Source organism: Vigna angularis, chromosome 8, assembly GCF_016808095.1.
Source record: "Vigna angularis cultivar LongXiaoDou No.4 chromosome 8, ASM1680809v1, whole genome shotgun sequence".
NCBI lineage: Eukaryota > Viridiplantae > Streptophyta > Magnoliopsida > Fabales > Fabaceae > Vigna > Vigna angularis.
Genome location: NC_068977.1, coordinates 34,752,932 through 34,772,506, shown reverse-complemented (window position 1 = coordinate 34,772,506; position 19,575 = coordinate 34,752,932). Strand labels below are relative to the sequence as shown.

Below are 19,575 nucleotides of genomic sequence, written 5' to 3'. Positions count from 1 at the left end.
TATGTTTTTTGATCGGTTGTATAAAATAGACACATTATACAAGAGTAGTGCTCCAGCTCAAGTACCATAACAAAACATTGGAAAGAGTGGCATCAAGATTCTCAATTCAGTGGAGGTGTAGTTAAGTTTACTATTAACATTTAATTTCCATCCAAAGACAGATAAGTTACAGAAATGTGCTACAAATTATTTAATGGTGCACCAAAATTATTGTTAGTTACCCGTACAAAAAATTACCCTTTCTAATCAACTTCCCCATTATCAGGGAACATAAAGGTCAAAAACCTTACTGGGAGGATCTCTTTATCAGCGTGTAGACGATGTTCCCTCCGAAACTGGTGCACTCTATCAAGATATCACCACCCTTTCCAGGATTATCTACTAAAACAGAAAAAAAAAGAAAATAAAACATTGCAATATCATTTTCAAATATTTTGGAATAATCAGATACCCTGCACTATTCAAAATAAACAATCAAACGAGTAAACATACAGTTACGAATCCAAACTGACAGTATGAAAGCATACCTCTTATGGATAATGAATCAGTGCAACGCAAACTACCAAAAACTAGATTTCAATGTTACTATATTACACAGTCCAACGTTATAATGAAGTTTGCTAGCATCCTAAAGTATGGATATTTATTGAGCAATCACAGCATTCCAACATATATTCTGATTAAACACCAGCACCAATCACACCTTCTGCTATTCGTCAAAACGAATATAATGTTAAATTGACAATACCTGACTCTGTCATCCTTTAGCCCGAAAATGTCACATTATTCTCCAAAAATTTCAAAATTTGGTCTGAATTGTCCTTATGCAAGGGACACACTATACGTTGAAAAGGATAAGTGTGGGCAACATTTGAGATTTCTAGGGACTAATGTCATCATTTTTCCTTCTTGAGGGACAGATGGGCTGCAGTTAAACAGACTCCAATATGACAAACGAAATCCCTATCACTTCTTCACAGCAAGTCAATTACTATGTTTATGTAATCATATGATGACTCAGGTAATAGGAACAGTACAACAAATCAAGCTAATGATTTTTATACGATGTGCACTGGTACATGAACTATTAAAAAAGTTAAAAGAGTGAGCTTTCTTACCCAAGTTCACTCTGATAACTGTGTCAATCCACCGAAAATGCTAATTCCATTGATTACCAATCACCAGATACCATTTGTTCCATGAAAAAGGAAATCATTGACAAAATTGACAGGACTACAGTTTATGAATGCTTGTGACTACAAAAACCCTTAAGAAAATACTAAAATCACGTTCAGGGTTGCCTCCCAAAATCCAAATCAATTAATATCAAGGGAAACCAATATAAACCTTAATCAAGGAATATTTCTATCTGGAACTAAATTCCATGTATTGTTCACAAACGGTGTTTTTGTTAGACATAAGCATTTATTGTACCTTAGGAACTTGATATGACAATAGTTATGTTCCTGTAAGTATATCATCTTAATCCAGAAGTACATTCTTGAACTTATACGAAAAATTCAAAAAGTTCTTTAATATTTTATTTCATAGCAAACAAATTTGGTCATCACATTCAAGAACAAAAAGGAAACCAAAATATCTGCACAAATTTGTGTAATAGATAGCTATTTTATATTTATACTATTAAGAGTATAAATAATTAATAACCACCAAACCCAACTAAAAGCCTATTACAACATTTATACTATAGCAGTTCACCTTATGTAACCAAACATAAATATCAATCACATTACAAAGTAAATATTGTGTACTAACAGAATAAGATATACAAGAAAAATATAATCGGGCCCGTGCCGGTAAGCAGCTTAATTATGTATTTATCATGCTAGTGTTTATGTATTAGTTGTTTCTATAATTAAAGTATTAACAAGGTTAAACTATTTTCATATAAGCTGTAGCCTATCTCGAGAGCTTAGTGAAATAACCTGAAATATTAAAACATTTACAGAGAAAATCATGTGCTATCTTCATTAGCTTACTCGAACAGTCACAAAAATATTATATCATAATTCCTGATAAAGTATAAATAAGTTCTTCAAACATTCCATACACACCCTTAATCGTTAACCAACCAACCTACCTACCTACATCATTCACTGAGATTCTCCGTGGAAGTGTCGGTTTCCTCCTCATCCCCGTCCTGAATTTTGGCAATCTCAGCCTGCGCCCTCTCGAGAATCTGCTTCTTCTGCAGCTCCAACTCCCTGTTAAAATCCAGCCTCATCTTCTCCAACTCCATCATCTGCTGCCTCTTGCTGTTCTCAATCTTCTCATAAATCTTCCCAAACTTCTGAATCGAATCCGCCAACACACGGAACGATGTCTCATCCTCCTCATCAGCAGCACCGCCACCACCAAACTCCTCTTCTTCCTCATCATCATCACTCTCAGACTCCCCTGGACTATCCCTCATCTCATCAAATCCATTGGACCTGTTCAAGTAAACCCTAGTGTTCATAAACACATACTCCCCAGAATCCACCCCACACGCAAGGCCATACTCTTGCCTTGCAGAGGATGCCATCAACATGTCCATCTTCTTGAAGAAGGGCCATTTGCAAGAGCCCATCCCCATTTCATCCATTTTGGTTTTCTCCTTCTTGTACTTTCTCTTCAGCTTGTCCAGCACGCTCCTACACTGCGTCACGCTTCTCTCTGTCTTCAATTCCTCCGAAACCTTTTCGGCAACCTCGTGCCATTCCTCGGACCTTAAACTGTTCCTCCCGAGCTGGAGGAACTTGTCCCCCCACACCTCCAGTAGCACGAAAGTCTCGTGCTCGCTCCACTCTTCACCGGAAGAACCCGAACCACGCGAACCGTACGACAATTTGAAACGTGGCGCGAATTCGTAGGACCCTGGTGCGACTACCACCTTGCGCTTCTTCGGGATCCGGGGATACCCCACGACGTCGTTTTCGTCGTACCCGTTTTCGCCTTCGTCGTTGTCGTCGTTGAAATCTTCGTGTTCGTTTTCCTCATCTTCATCGTCGACTTCCACCATGGGCTGGTCGTAGCGCGTGGGCATTGGGCGGTGGTAAGGGGCGGCGCGTGCGGGGTGTTTATGTCGGTGGGAGGGATTCTGACGGTTGAGGGAGAATGACTTAGGGGGGTACCTTGCGTCGTCTTCCATGTCGTCCATGGGAGTGTGTGATTATTGGGATCGCACAGATTCCACGAATAAAAATCGCGATTTTAAGTGAAGAAATTAAGGAATGATAGGAGAATTTAATCGGTGAAGGGTGAAATTGGGTTAGGGTTTTTGTGTGGTGTCAAATTTGGGGAATGTTTCGATCTTCAGACATTTTTTCTCTTTCCTTATTTTGTGTTTGCGAAGGAATAGTGTTTGGGCTGAAAATAGTGGCCTTTTGGTATGGATCAGAAATTTAAGCGGCCTGATTGATATGCTAGTTTTTTTTTTTTCTTAGATGATTCTTTTAACATTTTTTTTTTGTTCTTCAGAACTTTAATTTTTAAAATACCAATTATTTTCTCATCTCTTCACACACCCATTTAAAGAAGATGATTGATACCTGTACCTCCTACTCTTACTAATACACCTCATTTTTTCTTTTCCATAAAGTATTTTACTTAATATTTATATCTTTACACTTTCCAAAAATATTTTCCCAAATGTTTAGCACTTTTAGATTTTCAGAATGTTTAGATTTCCACACATTCCAAAAAGTATTATCTAAAAAGAAAAAACATCTTTTTGTTCATAATTACGTAAAATTGAAATTAGTTTTTCGTAGAAACTTTTATAACTTTATTTTTAAAAACATTAGTTTTGGTTCTTATCTTTTCCATGACATTAAAATTTATCCTACATGGTAAATGACATGTCACATGTTATTAATTTTTTCTTAAAATTAAAATTATTGTGTCACTCTATCACATGTTTTTCATGATTGATTAGAAAAATTAAAAAGAAGAAGACAAAACATATGAAGAGTAGACAACGAATATAGAGGTGTGTTACTATAGGCTTGTAGTCGACTGATCGGGTGCAATGATCTGCTGGCTTGAAAGGATCGAGCGGTCAACATGCGCGAAGAAGCCTCTCAGTCGCTCGGTCCAAACAACAGTTATGTGCAGTTAAAGCGCAATCAATACAATAACAACTACTGATGACTGGTTAAAACAGGTATTAAATGGTCATATTCCTTTAAACTCTATAAATAACGGTTTAATTTCGAGATAAATCCACTTTGACTCACTCTTAAATTACTAAAGACCTAAGAGAAAAATTATGACTTGAGCGTCGGAGTGTATTCTGCAGTTCACCCCCCACATACCGATCGATCATACGAAGCAGGAGAAAAGACAAGCGTTCGGCATACCGCAGCATCACCAAGGAGGTTATCTTTATCCCAATTCACCCGAAACAAGAGGCAAGAAAAAGAAATAGGCTAAGCCCAACCACTACCTTTCCAGAATAAAAAAAAAAACTATAAATACTCCATTCATCTTAATCTTCCTGGGAGGTAACCATGGAGGAGCACCTATATGTTTATAAAAAGAAAATCAAATTCCCTTATAGTTTTCCTACTAAGACATATTTATGACATTTGTCTGCCTAGGTTTCCTAAAATTAAGGTGCATTATGCAACACACATCTTCTAAAACAATAAATAGGGATACAATAGAACCTACCAATGCATGAATATACATTTATTAGACATATATTTTAATATTATTTCTATGTTTAGGTTAATTATAAAATAAATTTGTAATATGTTAGACATAATTTCTTTTTCAATTTAATGCCACATAGATGAGAAAGTGTCAATTATAATTTGGTCAATCCCTTCATCAAACTAAGAATGAAAAATGCAGCATTAATGACACTTTAGCTAATCAAATATCACTTCTTCTTCACCATTATTGATCAGTTTGAAATGGAGTTGAGGTTGACATTTTCAGGTTTTGTTTCTTTCGGTTAGAGTTTCTCTCTTGGTCTTCCATTATGATTTAAAGTGCTATGTGTGACATATAGCACAGTTATGATAAATTGTGGCCATTCAGTGGCTTAGTTGCATAATTTAATTTCAATACTTGTTAAGAATAAGAATAAAATAAAATTCGAAATCAAAATCAAACTATTATTTTTTCATACCTACAATCATGGCAAGAGTAATTATGAGTGGTCCAACTCATTCATTGTTCTATCAAGCCCTACAAACAATTAATTAATATTATGAGTTGTTAAAAAGTAGATTTTAAGCCTAATTCAACTCTACAAAATCAGTTTGTTAGATGAAATTTGTATTTACTTATATACTACAAATTGATTTTATCTCTAGTCGACCTGGAACTTCCAATATACGTTTAATTCAATCTTATAAAATTGATATGAGAATGTCTTCTATAAACAATATAACTTGAAAATACATATAAATCAAACATCACCTTATTAAGTATATTAAGAGAGAATGTTCATTAAGAAAATACAACATCAATGAAACCTAAGTCTAATTATAAGGAATTAATACCATTCTTTATCAAAAATCTTAAAACAATAGGTTAATGGTTTTCACGATACTTCACTCTTTCATTTTTATCTTATATGAAACTTAAATTCACACTTAAATTCTCAATATACCTTCCTATAAAAAAAACATGACCAAAACTAGAAACAAAAGAATAATGATAAAATACTAAGCATAAACTACCGCGTATTACAAATTATGAACTTGCCGAATTCGGATATAAAAGATGAGTAAAGATTCTTTGACACACCTAAATATTTTACATTCATTTGACATTATCATTACTTACTTTTATTATCTTCTTTTTTGAAACAATACAAAAATTTACAATTTTTTTACTATTTTATTCTTGTAACCTATGTCAAATAAATGTAAAAGTATGTCATAGTATCATTACTCGTAAAAGATCGATTTTATTGTTAGAGCATAACCACGTATGCGACAGTACTAGCAATCTTTTAAACATTATGCAAACTTGAAAGTAAACTACGTACCTAAAGTTTCCAACACTAAGCCACACAGTAGGTATAACCGTGTCTACGTGAATGTATGTAGATTTATTCGTATCCAGATTTTGTGTCCTTTTCTAGTTTTATCTTCAACTTGAAGGTTTGCTCCACCAGATAGACACGTTACACTGTAGCCAACACAGCATAGCATAATTATCCAAGTAGAGAATGCAGACTGGTCCCGTTTACATTTATATGCTTCTTCCTCTCTTTCTATATCTATCTATAGATATAATATATAATATACCAAAGTAATTAAGACAACCTTTGTTATTGGAAAAACAGACAACATTAAAAGTGATTAATAATGTTTCGTAGTAAATGATGGTCATAATGAGATAGTTATGAAAAATAGTGGAGTTAAGGTTGCCATCGACATGGTCCATGTTCATTACCCCATCACCATCTACCACCGAGAAACATTGGATGGTAGTGTGGCACCATACCGACAAAATAATTCCAATATACCGCAACAGTGTTACACAATATTGAGGTCACTGTATTCTGCTCTATCTCATGCAAATCAAGTGATGAACCGCTTGTCAGAATAGCTCTCTGCACTTCGTGTATATAGGTACGTCACTGTAGAATTTATGACTGCATAACCACCATGAACTTTTTAAACTGAGTTCTTTATCATTTGGTAAAACAAGAGATTGTTAACACGTTTAAGATAATCTAAAGTTTAAGTCTGAATGTGCAATATATTGAATAATTACAGAGAATATTTCATTGTTCTAAGTTAATTTATATATCTTACTCAAATATTTGCTTGAAAAGAAAAACATTTGGGTTAAATCAAAGATAATGATACTTTGATAACATCATTTATGTATCATTATGTCATTAGTCTAAAATTAATCCATAATTAATAATAATCATAAACACCAATCTGGATCAATCACAGAATGACAAATAGATGATATTAAAATGTTATCAAAAAAATATTGTCAAAGTATCATTATTGTTAATGAAGAGATAAAATATTGTTGCTTGGAAACAAAAAGCAAACAACTTTCATTTACTTTTCTATTTAAATGATATATTATTACATCCAATTGTATGTTAAGAAAGATAAAAAAGGTTGGTGTTGACATAAGTGAGGTTGTTAACGGAGTGGATATTATATGCTTTTATTATGATTTTTAACTGTATGGCTATTTTATTTTTGTATTAGAATTATTAGAGGAATGATGTATTTATATTTATTTCATAAAATGGTCATAAAAAAAAGTAAATTTTTATGTTTTTTAAAAAGAAAAGAAAATATAAAAAAAAAAATATAAGATGAATATAAATAAATTATGTACATATATTTCAAAATCAAACTAAGAATATGTTAAAAAAAAATCTTATCTCTAGCTTTGCCTTCTACAACATGATATCTTGAAATTACATTAACCTTTGATTTTAATACACTAACCACATGTATTAAAATCTCACTATAGAAAAGATACAGGCTATAAAAGATAAATTTTGTCTCTAGTTTTTTACATACTTCATAATACTTGAAAACACACACTTGCGACAGAAAAAAAAAATGTTCTCCTTTTGAGGATTCTTTATCCCAAAATATATAAATAACTATACTTATTTTCATATGTAATTGTTATATTTGTTTTTTTTTAAAAGATTTTAAATGTAAATTCAAAAGTCACTAAAGCAAATAAAAAGAATAATATATAAAAAGAAAATTTTAAACGAGTAATGCAAATCCAATTTTAATAGTAAATTTGGAATCATTTTTTATTGTTAGTGTCATTTTTTGTTCGACATTAATTGTTTATTTTTCGTAGTGACTCATTATTTGAGATATTGAATTCACGTATTTTAGTTGGTGTCATGTGTAAAAATATTGTACAAGTAGATAACTTATGGATAAAAACACTTTTAAAGTATTTGTTTACTTAAAACAAATACTTTAATTATACTAATTTAAGAGATTAATAATGTAAAATAATGGAATTTAATGTTTTCATTTAAAAATAAATAAAACTTTAATAATTTCGTGAATGGATGATAATTAATAACATAATCATAATTGAATCGAATAATGAGTAATAATTCCACGCTACGAAATTAAGTGCAACTATAAATTCTAATTATTCAATTTATATTAGCCGTACTTCATAATTGTTTGATTATTTTTACATTTAGTTACTTTCATTATTCAAATCAAAGGTGTCTAAAATTATACTTTTTTCATTTCTCCTGTTAAAATACATATGAATATAAATTTATACATAAAACCCAATTTAACAAATCTAGAACCAAATTGAAAATGTAGTAAATTGTATTTTAATAAATTTCCGAATGATAATGTTTGGACACTCATAAATTAACATCTAACACTAATCGTATAACTTTTTTGTATCCCTAATTGAAAAAATTAGTTTAATCTTGACATCACCACATATCTATTATCTCAATTAGTACTTACAAAACACAACACATCACGAAGATTCCCGAGGATTAAATCCAGGTTTGATTGATGATTTCTTATCTTTTCTATTTTTTTTAAGGTGTAGAAAGATTTATATAAGAAATATTTTCTTGTTTTAATAAATTTTAAAAAATATTATTAAGAATTATATTTAATCTTAATACAATCGATTTTATCTTTAATTCACGAGGGAATTACTCATTCATGGTTCTAATTAATAGAATAAGGTGAAGTTTGTATGTGTGTGTTTGTGTGTGTAAATATACTGTAAATTATTATTGATGGAGTGTATAATAAGTTAGTAATATAATTTGTGGTTGGAGAAAAAAATATAAGTGTGGGGAAGAGTGGCAAATCATGAATGCGAATGGAACTTCACGTCACTGGCATGTGGTAGAGCTGGGATATTACTTTCATGGAAGGTAACTTGTGAGGTTGCAATAAACAACATTTTCCTAACCCTCCAACTGCACAATAAATTCTATTCGTCTTTTCATTTTCTGCAATAATGATTATCATTCATTCACATGCAAGCGAGAACTATATAAATGCATGCATAGCTATACGGTGGAGTGAGTGAGCTGTGTACACTGTTACTTGCCACGTAGTAAAACATCATAAGATGGTGATGGAGAGGAAGTTCGTTTCGGTTATTGTTCTGGGGATCTGTCTGGTGCTGGGAATGTCCCAGTATGTTGAAGCAAGGAACTTGGAGAAAAAATCAAAGGAAGAGGTGAAGAAACCAGAGTCATGCATAGATGGAGGGTCCGGTGGTGGTTTGGGTGGAGGAAGTGGTGGTTTAGGAGGAGGGTACGGAGGTGGTAGTGGTTTAGGTGGTGGATTTGGAGGAGACGGTGGAGGTGGTAGTGGTCTAGGTGTTGGAATTGGTGGACTTGGAGGAGTTGGAGGTGGTGGACTTGGAGGAGTTGGAGGTGGTGGACTTGGAGGAGGTGGTGCCGGTGCCGGTGCCGGTGCTGGTATAGTTGGTGGAATTGGTGGAGGCATTTACAAGGGAATTGGAATTGGAGGTGTTGGAGGTGGTGTAGGTGCCATAGGTGGAATCGGTGGTGTCATTGGTGGTTTCGAACATGTTGATGACAATAAGCCTTGAAACATTAGAAGGAGTTACTTACCTTAAAATAATTGCAGACTCGTGACGATATAGTTCTATCATTAGTGTTTCATTTTCACTTGCTATTTTATTTTGTTTTCATTTTGTATCCACAAATAAGTTCACGTACGTATGCATGCATGCTAAATTTTCCGTTCATGTTATGTAAAAGATTCCAAGAATATATACTTGTCGTACAACATTGCATGTCTTATATATATATATATATATGTCTTTGCATTACGAGGATGCGGAGTTGCTGTTATAGTAATTTTGAAAACATATATAAAGTACTGAACTTGTTTTCTGTTTGTTGTTCCATTTTTGTTTCTATATCGCCTTATATTTCTCATTTCCGTCTCTCTTGTTCAGCACTGAACATTTTTCTTATATAACTGCATGATCAAAATGTCTGACAGAAAAGAGATAATGTTGAGGAAGAAGTTTCGTATCACTATGACTTCATTTAAGCTGCACAGGCATTACAACTTTGAACACAGACAATGGTTACAAGAGGTGCAACTAATTGTAGCAGTACCAGCTAATTAATTTTGTAACTATGTACTATTAAAAGCTGACCAAACTACAAGAACAAGGACATGATCACCGCTTGAATCACGTGGCTTTTGTATGGGCTGCATGAATAATTTCATTGAAGTTTTGGTGTCACTGTCACCTAAGGATAAGGCATGATGGCTTTAGAACTTTCTCTCTGTTATATTCATTTCTATTCCTAATACTCTCTAAGAAATACAAATTTTTTAATTACATCCGTCATAATACAAAGATTATTTATCTGATTTAGTCACTAAGAAAAATCTAAGACAAACCTTTGACTTTGAAAGCATGTGTGGATTGTATGAGAAAGAATTCGTCAGATAGATACATATGGATCTATTTTCGCACAACATATTGAAACTATCTTCAATCCAAAACACAATGTATATATGATTTTTTTTTTCTCGTATAAGATATCCAACATTCGTGAGACTTGAACAAAACTTACCTACAATAATATCCATTAGCAGAAAGTAAATATGCATAATTTTAATGATTATATCCAATTAATCTGCACATCCAATCACATTTACCATAAAAATAATTATAATTAAATATATTTTCAATCCCGAATTTATAAAATTAAAATTCGTCGGTCATCCAAACTTTTTGATATATAATATCACTAACATGGCCATGGCACATGTGTCTGAGTTAGATACGATGATAAAATGAAAATTTAAAACTTAATTGAATTCAAATCAATTTTAAAAGAAGAGTTATGATTGAGTTTAAGAGGTCGAGGTTAAGTTTACTTCTCACAACTGTTTTCAAATTTTAAGTTCCAGTAACGGTTCTTTTTCCACTTCATGTTGGTTACTATTCAGTCGAGCTAAAGTGCTAGAGTGCTATCTATAAAAAGATATTCTGATGCTAAAGTCAATGCATGTCCAATAGTGTTAACAATAAATATACAATCAATGTAACCAATTACACTACAAACATGTATTTATAAATTTTCGAAATAGACTTTTTATTAGTGTTGAGCTAATCAAAACCTAAATGGTAATTATATAACTTATAATTAATATAACTATTCTTAACGTTAACTCTCTGTGTGTTGGAAGTCTCACATCGACTAGAGATAAGACAAAATTATAATATATAAGTGAAGTGCAAACCTCACCTTACAAACTGATTTTATGGGAATGAGTTAAGTTTAAAACTCACTTTCTAATATGGTATCAGAGTCATGATTAAAGTATATCCTAGCGATATTTCTTTACTATACAAGTTATAAAAAGTTATATATATTATTTCTCATTTACCATAATAAGACAAGGGCATGTCAAAAGGTAGAAAGAATAAAGGGAGTTGCTCCCTCCACCCCCACACGTCTCTTCCTCCACCTCCCCAATTTTCTAAAATGCCAATTATATCCTTCTAAAATGACAATTATATCCTCAAAAGTTAAAAGGAACACTGCCTCTGGATGGATGACATCCTTCAACGGATGTCAACATCCGTTTAAGGCAAAACGGATGTCGACATCCGTTTCGCCTTAAACGGATGTTGACATCCGTTGAAGGATGTCATCCGTCCAGAGGCAGTGTTCCTTTTAGGTTTCGTTTTTATTTTACTACGTTTTGCGGCTCATGCAAGGATTATAGGCTTGGATATTCAAAGGATTATTGGAAGTATGGGAAGGGTTTAGGGTTTAGAATTATAGGAAGGATTATGACTACGTACCTGGAGAGGAACCACGACAAGGACACTACACCATAAACGCACTGCACCACGTATTGCACCGAGAACAAGAGGAAGATTGCTTGATAATTCTTTTCACGATCACCAAGCTTTACAGAAAAATATTTTACTCATACAAGGAACTACGTAGGTTATCAGTGAAATATGTTATAAATGAATAAAATTAAAAAACAATAATTTTAAAAATAAAATTTTACTGAGGGGCAAAATAGTAAAGGAAAGGTGGAGGAAGGGGCAAAAAAGTAAAGGGGAGGTGGAGGAAGAGATGTGTGGGGGTGGAGGGAGCAACTCCCAAGAATAAATGGACAAAAGCCCACTTTAAATTTGACAAAAGCCCAAATGACCAAACATAAAATTCAAAGAAAAAACTATTACTTAGTCAAAAAGTAAGTCTGATGGATAAAAAGTGAATAGTTTCTCTCGTTAACTTCATCATAAGAAGATAACATAACAAAGTAAAAAAGAATTGTTATTTGCGTAATTAATTAAGTAAACGGAGTTCGGCAGGTGCATTGCACTGTAACAGGGTCAAAAGTGGCCCTTGAAATGAAGAAAACTAGACATGCATGGTTTAATTTCTGGTACGGATCACTCATATCATCGTAGAAAGGAATAAAGTAGTGGGTTCTGGGTCAAACTTGGAAAAGGAATCAATTTCTAACTCATGTCTACACCAACTTCCACATAATTTTTTTTTCAATAAATATGAAAAAAAAGTTACGCATAAATTAAAAATACGAATTTTAAAAAATTATATGGCAGACTTCAAAAATTAATGTTCATTTTAAAAAAAAATAAAATTTATTAATATATAAAGAAATTTATATGAGTGGTTGAGGCGAAAGAATAGGCGTTATGTTCCCTTGCTACCGCGATTTTCAAACCTTCTTTTTCATGCTACATTTCTTGCTTCCTAGTGTTGGGTAAGAGTAGCTAAAGAGTAATAGTTAATTTAGTTGATCTATGCTCTCCTCTCTGAATTATTCTATCATAAATAATTAACTAGTACTAATTTATGCATTTGTTCGTATAAAAAGAGGACTCTCACAATTATTTATTAAAATTAACAGTTGAAAATATTATTTATACAATCACACACATATGGAATCTAAAATTCATCACAACTTCAATTTTAATATTCTAATATTCTATTTTATTTTCCAAGGTATATACACTTTAAAAAGTAGTCAAATAATATATTATTTATTATGTCAGAACAATAAGGATACGCCTATGTTTTAAATTTATGAATCAAAATTATGATTAATTTAAAATCAATTGTAAATATATATGTGTATACACACACACGTATATAGCTATATTTTTCAACAATGCATGCCTTTATAGTTTTTTTTTTACATAAGAAGAAAAAAAAACGTGTTCTTATCTCTTCATATAAAAGAAATACGCTCGTAATCATTTTAGGTTTTAAATTTCTACCCTTAATCAATATTTAATTACTTTCCTTTCGTTCTTTAACAACGAGTGCCACTTTCTTCTTTCTATATTTTTCAAGTGATCGTGCTCTTTGACTTCTGAACAAAATAAGCTTGGAAAAGGCCATTATTGATAATAAAATATCATTATTTACCAAAATGTTTCAAACTTTCTGTGTTTTGCTTTTTTTCATTTAATCATGGAAGAGCAAGCAATGAAGACGAAAAACTTACAGAGTAGGCAAAAGCGGCAAAAGTAATCTTGGAAAAGCAGAAGATCAAGAAGGAAGAATCTGCACACTGATATCATGTGAATATAAAATGTATATATTGTGTGCGGAAAAGTAAAGGAGTGCCCTTATATATAGGGTAGCAGAGGAGCAAATAAAAAACAGTAAAATAGGAACAAAAGGGGAAAAACTAATTACGGAGCATTCTGACAGCCCCCCTCAAGCTTGGCGTAGATGTTAAGGGTGCCAAGCTTGGAATTAATGCTATGGAAGGTTGAAGGAGGAAGAGGCTTGGTCAATATATCAGCAAGTTGTAGAGTAGTGTGTATGGGGAGGAGCTTTACAATGCCCTGTTGAACTTTTTCCCGAATGAGATGACAGTCAATCTCTATGTGCTTTGTTCGTTCATGGAAAACTTGGTTGGTGGCAATTTTGATGGCAGACATGTTGTCACAATATATGGTGGCAGGTTGTGGAAGAGAAAGATGGAGATCATTCATAAGATTGCTAAGCCACTGGAGCTCACATACGGTTTGGGCAAGAGTGCGATATTCTGCTTCGGATGAGCTGCGTGAGACCGTGTTTTGTTTTTTTTGATTTCCATGATATTGGCGAGTCCCCCAAGTAAACAATGTAGCCAGTAGTGGATTTGCGAGAGTCAGGGCAACCGGCCCAGTCGGAATCACTATAAGCTTTTAATTGGAGGTTATTAGTTGCAGTTAGAAAAATACCTTGGCCAGGAGTTTGTTTGATATATCGTAAGATTCTAAAGGCAGCTTGGTGATGGAGCGTGGTAGGAGCAGCAACAAACTGGCTGAGACGATGTACAGCGTAAGTGATATCTGGACGGGTGTTGGTGAGGTAGATAAGTCTTCCTATTAGCCTCCTGAATGCAGCGGGGTCATCAAGAGGAACACCATCAGAAGAGACTTTGGTGGAGAAGTTCATAGGGGTGCTGACAGGAGCTGCATCAAGCATTCCTGTTTCTGTGAGAAGATCAATAGCATATTTCCTCTGGGTTAAAAGGATCCCTGCACTGCTTCTAGCAACTTCAAATCCCAAAAAGTAAGATAGATTACCAAGATTTTTTATTTTAAAATTTTGATTAAGCAGGTTTGTTATTTGATCAATATCATGAATATTATTTCCAGTGAGTATTATATCATCAACATAAACAAGCATTATAGTAATGTTATTCCCAGTATGCTTTGTAAAAAGGGAGTGGTCTCCAGATGTTTGTGAAAAGTTGTGAGAGAGAAGAAAAGATGATAACTTGTCATACCACTGTCTGCTAGCTTGTTTCAAACCATAAAGGGATTTATGAAGGAGACAAACCTGATTTTTACCTGTTGCAAGGACCCCCGGTGGTATTTGCATGTAAACCTCTTCATTTAAGTCACCATGTAAAAATGCATTATTGACATCCAATTGTCGGATGTGCCAATTTTTAGCTGAAGCTAAAGATAATATGAAACGAACACTAGTCAGTTTAACAACAGGAGAGAATGTATCAAAATAATCAATACCCTCCATTTGAGTATAGCCCTTGGCAACAAGGCGAGCCTTGAATCTGTCTATGGTCCCATCGGCCTTGTGCTTTGTTTTGTATACCCATTTGCAGCCTATGGCCTTTTTGTTGGAAGGGAGAGTGGTGATGGTCCACGTATTGTTGTGTTCTAGAGCCATGATTCCTTCTTTCATAGCATGCCGCCAATGATCATGTTGTATGGCCTCTTTGTAATCCTGTGGATCAGTAACACTATCTAGAGAGAAAATGAAAGTTTTATATGCAGTTGATAATTTGGAAAAAGATAGGATATTACTAATTGGGTATTTTGTTTTAGTGGTACTATAAGAAGAGATTTGAAAATCTTTTAGATAGGGTGGTGGTTTTCTAATTCTAGTAGATCGTCTAGGAGATTCATTTTCATGATTTGCATTTTCTGCAGGGTCTTGAGTATGTTCATCATTTATGGTTACATTATCTATGGGAACAACAGTGTGATTGTGATCATCATTATGCATAAAGGGATTAGTAGATAAAGGTATCGAAACACACTGATCTTGTATAGAGGGGAAAGTAATGGCAGGAAATTCAGTTTCAAGAAAAACAACATTTCTAGAAACTTTAATATCGTGGCTATCAAGGTTATATGTAATGTAACCTTTAGTAGTAGGATGTAATCCGAGGAAGAGGCTGGGCTTGGCACGAGGATCAAGCTTTTGTCTATTGGAATGAAGAGTGCTAACATAACAAAGGCAGCCAAAGACTCTTAACCTGGAAATGTCAAAATCATTTGGATACAATCTGTCATATGGTGAACAATTATTGAGAAAAGGAGTAGGCATTATGTTAATTAAAAGAGTAGCATAGTTGAGGGCATATGTCCAAAAATGAGTAGAGATTTTAGAATGAAAAAGCAAGGCTCTAGTTACATTGAGAAGATGTTGGTGTTTCCTCTCAACTATACCATTCTGTTGAGGTGTTTCAATGCAAGAAGTTTGATGAACTATACCTTCAGAATTAAAATAATCAGTCATAGCAAATTCTTTGCCGTTATCAGACCGAATGATCTTGATGCTAGTTTTAAATTGATTTTTAACATATGCAATAAAATGAAGAATGTGTTGACGAGTTTCAGATTTATGTTTCATCAAATGTATCCAAGTATATCTAGTATAATCGTCAACAATGGTTAAAAAGTATCTATGAGAATGCAAGGAGGGATTAGAGCATGGTCCCCAAATATCAATATGTATAAGATCAAAAGCATGGGAGGTACGAGTAATACTAGGAGAAAAAGGAAGACGTCTTTGTTTAGCAGTGTGGCAAGCATTGCAATTTTCAGTTCTAAAATCAATGTAACTATACTTTTGTCTCAAAATTTCTAGTCTTTTATCAGACAAATGACCTAGCCGATTGTGCCAAATGTTGTTACAATCAGATTTAGCAGGAGTGTGCTTATCTACAGAGTGAGTAAAATGCTGTGTAATGTTGGTGGATCCACGAAAGATGTACAACCCTCCATTGATATCAACTGAACCAGTCTTGTTGTTTGTTGTCAAATCCTGAATAAAACATTTTCCATTAGTGAAAGTAATACAGATATTATTATGTGCAACCAGCTTAGATATAGAGATGAGATTATAACAAAAATCTGGAATAAACAGAACATCTTTGAGAATAATATGTTCACTGATTTTAACAATGCCTTTATGTGTGGCGGTGGTTTGCATGCCATTAGGTAGATTAATGGTTACAGGAGTAATTTTTTCATAAGATCTTAAGTGAGTGAGGGAAGAGGAAACGTGATCTGTTGCGCCAGAATCTAGAATCCAAGATATAATACCCTTGCCTTCATGAGAAGTAAGGGTAAAAACGGATTTACCTGTATCATTTGAATTAGATATTACAGAACTGATCTGATTAGTTGATGAGGTTCCTGTGTCGTGAGAGGGCTTGATAAGAGTCAGGAGAGCTTGATATTGTTGTTGTGTCAAGCGGACCTCTTGATCATTGGCATCTGAAGAACCATCATTCTTGGTATCTTGATTTGTAGTCATGAAACTTTTTCCATTATGGAGTTTATGACCCGGAGGAAACCCATGTTTCCTGTAGCAGACTTCAATGGTATGTCCAGCTTTTCCACAATGAGAGCAAATCTTCTTACCAGTAGTATTTTTGTTAGCTAGGAATCCATGTTTCTTGAAGCAAACCGATTCGTTGTGACCATTTTTGCCACAATAGGAACAAGTGACGATGCCGACAGCAGCAACGTGTTTAATTTCCAACCCATTGAGAAAATTATTGCTCATAACCTGTCTTTCTTGTTGTACAACATAGGAAAAGATTTTTGAAATGGGAGGCATAGGATCCATAAGCAAAACGTGAGACTGAATGTTACCGTATTGTTCATTCAGTCCGCAAAGAAATTGTAGAGTCCGATCTTCATGCTTTCGTTGAGCAATTGTTGAAATAAGTTTGCAAGAGCACTTGATTTCACAGGAGCAGGTCGGTTCAGGACGAAAGTTGTCGAGCTCATCCCATATTATACGCAACTTGGTAAAAAACTCTGTCACGGTTCTTTCCCCTTGTTTTAGAGCGGCGGCTTCATTTTGTAACTCAGAAATGCGTAGGAGATCTCCTTGGAAGAATCTTGATTTTAGGTCGTCCCATATGGCCTGGGCGCTATCCATCCAGAGGATGCTGCGGCGTATGTCCGGAGATACAGAATGTACGAGCCAAGAGACCACCATGTTGTTGCATCTTGTCCATGCGTGATAAAAATCAGCTTCCTTTTGCGGCGGTGTAGCGGTACCATCAATAAATTGAATCTTGTTCTTGGCACTCAAGGCTGTGCACATTGATTTGCTCCAAGCATGGTAATTGTTGGATTCTAAGAGAGGGGAAACAAGGGAAATTGCAGGGCTTTCGCTTGGATGAAGATACAGGAGACCGGAAGAAAGAGTATGTTCCTCCATCATCGTGGAATATCCTGTAAAAGAATAGGCAAAGAGAAGAAAAGAGGAAACAAAAAAAAAAAAATAGGGTTTAGAGGCGCAACAGAGCTCTTCAAAGGAAGAGTTCTGATACCATCATGGAAGAGCAAGCAATGAAGACGAAAAACTTACAGAGTAGGCAAAAGCGGCAAAAGTAATCTTGGAAAAGCAGAAGATCAAGAAGGAAGAATCTGCACACTGATATCATGTGAATATAAAATGTATATATTGTGTGCGGAAAAGTAAAGGAGTGCCCTTATATATAGGGTAGCAGAGGAGCAAATAAAAAACAGTAAAATAGGAACAAAAGGGGAAAAACTAATTACGGAGCATTCTGACATTTAAGTATATGTAAATGGCATAATTAAGTCAAAAAAAAAATTATAAAGGTGGGGGAATGGTTCACTTTATGCCCCCATTTTGAATTTATTTATTTATTTATCTGTGTTGGTGGTCATACGTGTGTTGGAAGAACTTAGTTGAAAATCACTGGTGAATAAGGTGTCATTCCCATCCAAAGTAGAAAACATGAAGCCTTGAGATTTTTTTGTCAAAAGGGCAATTAAAATATAATTTTAATGCTAATTATGATTATGTGCACTTTCAATTCTTAATTTCTGGATTTTAAAGGAAAAATCTTTGCTGCAAGTGAGTACCTTCTATTTAGAAAATAAAATAAAATAATAATATCTGTCAAGTAATTTTGAGTGGGGCATGGTTTATCCAGTGAATCCTAAAACATGAGACAAACACGACCCTATAACCATGTCACTAAGTGACGTTTGAAAGCAAAAAGGAAGAATTGGAATTGAATTAAAAAAAAAAAAGGAAAAAAGACAAGACATGTATACGTCGTTATGTTTTTTGTTTTATGCATGAAAGAGAGAGTTTAGTCAAGAAATGCTGGCTAAGATACAAACCATGCGAAAGAAAAAAAAAAGGTCGTTCAGTTTCGTAGTTTAGCCCAATTCTTTATCTAGAGATGTGCTGTAATTATTATTCTAGACGATAATACGGTACTCAACTATCAAGAAATTAAGCAAATATATTAGAATCATTCTAGTTAGCATGGATGATGTAGATTCATAGGTTCATATTATATATATCAAAGGAAAATTCATTACAAATTTTAAAGGTGCAAGGCGAGATTAAATCAATGTGAATTTGGGTTATATTTTTTTAAAATAAAATTTACACTCACTTATATATTTTTAATTGAAATTATTTCTAGTTGATGTGAGACTTTCTGTATATATCTGAGAAATATACATCTCAACTCTATAATTAAACATGAATAGTATTTCCATAGTAGATAAAACTATAAACCCCACAAACAATAAAATTTGCTAAATAAACCCTAATATATACATTTCAAACTTGAAACTGATATTAATAAGTAGTTTGATAGTTTTATTATAAACCAACAAACAACAAAATTTGCTAAATAAATCCTAACATATACATCCTAAACTTGAAACTGGATATTAATAAATGGTCTAATAATTATTCAATAGTAAGTGAAAAAATAAACTTAATAAATAATAAATTTCGTTATATAGACTTTAACTCAT

The 19,575-nt window shown here is 33.6% G+C and overlaps 3 protein-coding genes across 10 annotated transcripts; 1 reads left to right on the top strand and 2 right to left on the bottom strand.

Moving 5' to 3' along the window:
• Positions 1-84: 84 nt before the first annotated feature.
• Positions 85-3,388, bottom strand: LOC108346077 (trihelix transcription factor ENAP1). 8 transcript variants are annotated; one of them, XR_008244849.1, is made up of 3 exons: positions 2,102-3,382; positions 749-925; positions 85-378 (listed from the first exon to the last, which is right to left on the bottom strand). XR_008244849.1 is itself a non-coding variant. In XM_017585025.2 (2 exons), the coding sequence occupies exon 1, from the start codon at positions 3,158-3,160 to the stop codon at positions 2,111-2,113; it is 1,050 nt and encodes a 349-aa protein (XP_017440514.1). In that variant the 5' UTR covers positions 3,161-3,388; the 3' UTR covers positions 85-381; positions 2,106-2,110. The 8 variants fall into 8 exon arrangements, 6 of the variants coding, with proteins under 6 accessions (XP_017440514.1, XP_017440516.1, XP_017440517.1 ...); XR_008244848.1 differs by having other exon boundaries at positions 2,106-3,382; XM_017585025.2 differs by lacking the exon at positions 749-925 and having other exon boundaries at positions 85-381; positions 2,106-3,388.
• A 5,696-nt stretch (positions 3,389-9,084) lies between these two features.
• LOC108343978 (glycine-rich cell wall structural protein) lies at positions 9,085-9,573 on the top strand. Its single transcript, XM_017582440.1, has one exon. The coding sequence runs from the start codon at positions 9,085-9,087 to the stop codon at positions 9,571-9,573; it is 489 nt and encodes a 162-aa protein (XP_017437929.1).
• Positions 9,574-17,032: 7,459 nt separating this feature from the next.
• On the bottom strand, positions 17,033-18,003 carry LOC108343979 (uncharacterized; the record flags this gene model as incomplete). Its single annotated transcript, XM_017582441.2, has 1 exon — positions 17,033-18,003. A coding segment is annotated over exon 1 (957 nt), but the record flags the coding sequence as incomplete, so codon positions are not given.
• Positions 18,004-19,575: the final 1,572 nt, after the last annotated feature.